The sequence below is a fragment of the Chaetura pelagica genome, unplaced genomic scaffold (assembly GCF_000747805.2).
Source record: "Chaetura pelagica isolate M959 unplaced genomic scaffold, ChaPel_1.0 scaffold433, whole genome shotgun sequence".
NCBI classification, from domain to species: Eukaryota; Metazoa; Chordata; class Aves; order Apodiformes; family Apodidae; genus Chaetura; species Chaetura pelagica.
In genome coordinates this window covers 800960-805201 of record NW_009952574.1, presented here as the reverse complement: position 1 = coordinate 805201, position 4242 = coordinate 800960, and the positions used below count along the sequence as shown (strand labels likewise).

Here is a 4242-nt window from a genome sequence, read left to right as displayed (position 1 = left end):
TTGGACTCAAAAAAATACACATTTTTTTTTTTTTTTCTTCTTTTTTTTTCTTTTTTTTTTTTTTGGCCCCTCCCTCCCTTACATTAACACACACTGGTATCTTCTTCCAGCGAGCTCACGTTTTTTTCCAAGCAGATTTTCAGTTTGTGCTTTTAAGGAAAAATTCAAATTAAAAATAAAAAAATGAATAGATGAAAAAGCAGGCGTTTGAGCCCAAAATGTCAGTGGCTGCTGCACTGCAGCCTTCAACCTGCACCGACTAATCTCTCCTTTTTTCCCCTAGACACCCTCCCTTCTTTGCTCGCAAGCCATTTTACTCCCATCCTTAGGGAATCCACCTGGATGAAGGATGGTGCATCCGCTGTGATGCAGCCCCGGTTGTGCCAGCCAAATGCTTCCCAGGCACGAGCTGGGACGTGCTCCTCATCCTCCAGCATCTCCACTGAACTACCACCAAACCTAAAAAAACCCCAGAGGTGTCTCCAACCTTTGCGATGAGAGAGGAAAAAAAATGCCTTTTTTTTTTGGTTGCTTTTTTTTTTTTCCTTTAAATTTTTTTTCTTTTTGGTCGAGGGGTATTTTTTTGTATTTTCCCCAACCTCTCTGGTCCTCTCCTGCATTATTTTTTCTTCCTCGTTGCACACCCTTGCAAAGTGTTTCCCTGTGTGTTTATCATTACAGACTTGGTTGAACCACCGGCCCGTCTACCTTCGATGTGGTGTATTTTGACAGACGTTCTGATTTTTACAACTTCTTTTTTCAGTTATTATTTTTTAATATTTTTAAAATTTTTTTGGCCTGTGTCATTATTCAGTGTTCAGCTACGAACGAGTAGAAACTCAAAAGAGGAAAAAACCAAAACAACAAATGAACCAAACAAAAAAAAAGGAAAGAATGGGAGAACTGACTCCCTGACGAAACAGGTCCGCCCGTCAATCCTTTTTTTAGCTCTTTTCTGCGCTTTCATGTGCTAATCTATAACCTCCTTCTACTGTCTGACCTCACAGGGACCGCCTGGGTCACAGCCCTCGCCACACGCACAGCCTCCACCCCACAACCCTAACAGCATGATGGGACCCCACAGTCAGGTAAAGACACTAGCGATGGGTAGGGCTGTGAACCGCGACGTGCGCTCGATTTGCTCTATTTTTGTCCCCCCCTTCTCTAAGCATGCTGGGCAGTGGGTGCCCTGCTCCCCCGGGGAGCATCCCCCTGGGAATCCCAGCTCTGAGGCAAAATCTTGGGCTTTTTTCCCATTTTTTCCTTTTTTTTTCTTCTTCCTTTTTTCTTTTTGTTGTTTTTTTTTTTCTCGGATGTGCAGTTGTCAATGGACTGAGAAGTCAATCGTGGGTATCAGACTGTTTTGCCTTCCCCAGGTAGCCTGAGAAATTTAACTTCATGTGGGTTTTTAAGCTTCTGTTTGTAGCAGCAGTTGTAAAAAAAAAAAAAAAGAGTAACTTTAAGTCTTTCTTCCTTTTTTTTTTCAGTACTTAGCATTGGGGGTTTTTTTGTGTGTGCGTGTCTGTATGTGCTTATTTGCCACTTTTTTTAATCTATATATTTAAACTTGAACAGTATCTAACACTCAGGGTTTCCCATGCACTAATTTTAACAGCCTCACCTAGTATTGCTGATGTCAAACGCTCTCAGACAATAAAACTACAAGAGAAAAAAAAACATTAAAAAAACCAAAAACGGACTCCAGACATTTTTTTTCATATTTTTTTTTTCCCTTTTGAAACCTGACTTTTTTGTAAAAGGATGTCTCCAGAGAAAAATAAATAAATATAAAAATAAAATCCAAACCAAAACCAACAGAAACCCCGTGTGTACAGTCTGAGCAGCGTGTGGGGAGCGTGTGGCCTCCCCGTGGCTCAGCCCTCACCTGCCTCTTGTGTCCCCGCAGCCCTTCATGTCGCCGCGCTACGCCGGAGGTCCCCGGCCCCCCATCAGGATGGGCAACCAGGTACTGCGTTTCCCGGGGGGGTTTCCCTGGGATGGGTCTTATCTGGGGAGGGCCAGGGTGTTCTGCAGGTGCTTCTTGGGTGTGGGTGGCTGAAGGCGGCCCAGCTGGAGAAATGTGTCTGGTTCTGGAGGCCCTAAAATAAGGAGGATGTGGAGCTGTTGGAGTGGGTGCAGAGGAGGCCACAAAGATGATCAAAGGGCTGGAGCAGCTCTGCTCTAGAGACAGGCTGAGAGAGTTGGGGTTGTTCAGCCTGGAGAAGAGAAGGCTCCAGGGAGACCTTAGAGCACCTTCCAGTGCCTGAAGGGGCTGCAGGAAAGCTGGGGAGGGACTTTTTGCAAGGGCTTGTAGTGAGAGGACAAGGGATAATGGCTTTAAACTGGAAGAGGGTAGATTTGGGTTAGACATTAATAAAAGCTGTGGATGCCCCATCCTTGGAAGTGTTAAAAGGCAGGTTGAGTGGGGCTTGGAGCAACCTGGTCTAGTGGGAGGTGTCCCTGCCCATGCAGGGAGGTTGGAAGTAGATGATCTTTAAGGTCCCTTCCAACCCAAACCACTGTAGGATTCTCTGATTTTATGGTTGCCTCCTTTGGGCATCCTCTGGTTTCTTGGTGCTGGACCATCAGGTGTCACTTAGCCATTTTATTTTTATTTTATTTTGAGGTTCAGGCATATCTAGGGTGCATACAGCAGTGGAGCATGTGCCAGTTTTGATTTGTGGTGTTTTCAGCTCATTGCCCGGCTGGATTTTCCCTGCAATCACAGAAAATTAAAGTGATGGAGATAATCCTGCTGCTGGGTTGACCGAGTGCTTAGATCAGCAGCGGGGTCAAGCGGGGCAGGTCGCTGCTGAATTTTTTTGGGTTGGGTTTTATCCTCTTATCCCAGCTTAAACAAGGGCAGTTTGTTTCTGGCCTTACGGATGGAGGCTTCCACCCCATGCGCTGCCCGAACGTGTGGCCTTTGGTCGATCCATAGGGTAACGTGCAGATCTGTAGGGTAACGACCCAACCAGAGGTTACTTGTCATTCATGGGAAATTAAAGGAGACCTGTAATTCCTTTGAATAGCAGAGGTGACTCTGCAGAAATTGTCTTGCGAGCTTGTTTTTGGCTAGCAGAGTTTTTGTGTAGCTCGTATGAGCAGGAAGAGCAGAATAGTCAGGAAAAAGGGTGTAGTGGTTTGCTTTGTGTTTGTCATTGCTGGGTTTGAGACTTGAATCGCTGGAACTTGCAAAATGATGGTGAGACAGCTGAGATCTAGCTGAGCAAAACTGGAGTGGGGCTGATGTAGGACCCCCACGCTCAGCTGTGCTGGAAGAACTTCACACTCGGCATCATGCCTCTCAAATGGGTGTTGGTGGCCATTTTAGGAAGGGTTTAATTAAAAGCACCTTCTCACGGGGCAGTTTCAAGGGAACCTCATCCTGCTGTGGCCCCAGGCTGGTCCTGATCTGAAGGCGAGCACAAGACTGGGCAGGCAGGGGAACAGTCTGGGGAAGCTGCTCTTGCCACAGGGTCTAGCATCCAAGAGTGGGTAAAGTTAGTTTAGAGGAATTAATATTTTTTCCCCCCGAACACCAGATAATAAAACACAGGTTTGTACCTACCGAGAGCTCAGCGAGGTTATGGTCACATCCAGAGGGACAAAAGGAATAAATAGGCAGGCAGGAAGGTCAGGCAGCAGAAGTGTAAATATCCATTGCTACAACCCCCCTGGTTACTGTTCCTCCTGCTGCCAGCTTCCAAGCTGAAAAAAAGAAAAAGTGGGATTGGGCAGATTCTGCCTCAGCTTGGCCATGCACACCCAGTGCTCCAGCAGCTCCTGTGTCGGCATTCAAATAAAAGGCTGTGCTGCAGCAAAACTGTTTACAGTTTGCTTCCCCCAGGCAGATGGTATCTGTGTTTGTCTCCCCCTTTATCTGTTCAGAGCAGCCTTTGAACTTTAAATAGCCGTGTTGCCAGAGCAGAGCTGGCTTTGGGGAGGGGGAGCAGCAGCCGTGCCCCCCTGCCTGGGGACAGGGCCGAACACTGGACTGCTGCAAATGGAGCATCTCCCTATCGGCAGCCCATGGATGGCTGCAGCGACCTGGACAGTTTGGCCCTGGCAATGTGGGATGCAGCAGGATGCGGGATGCAGCAGGATGCGGGATGCAGCAGGATGTGGGATGCAGCAGGATGCAGCAGGATGCGGGATGCAGCAGGATGCGGGATGCTCCGGCAGCCGCAGGTCATGCTGCGGCAGGGAGGGGGGGGGGGCACAGGGAAGGCACCTGGGGGG

General features: G+C 47.8%; 1 protein-coding gene across 1 annotated transcript in view; it reads left to right on the top strand.

Moving 5' to 3' along the window:
- Positions 1-4242, top strand: part of SSBP3 (single stranded DNA binding protein 3) — an 86594-nt gene that overhangs the window by 73744 nt on the left and 8608 nt on the right. The window contains exons 4-5 of the mRNA XM_009993597.1: positions 1008-1088; positions 1907-1966. Coding sequence (XP_009991899.1) covers positions 1008-1088; positions 1907-1966 — 141 coding nt within the window. The remainder of the gene's footprint in view (positions 1-1007; positions 1089-1906; positions 1967-4242) is intronic.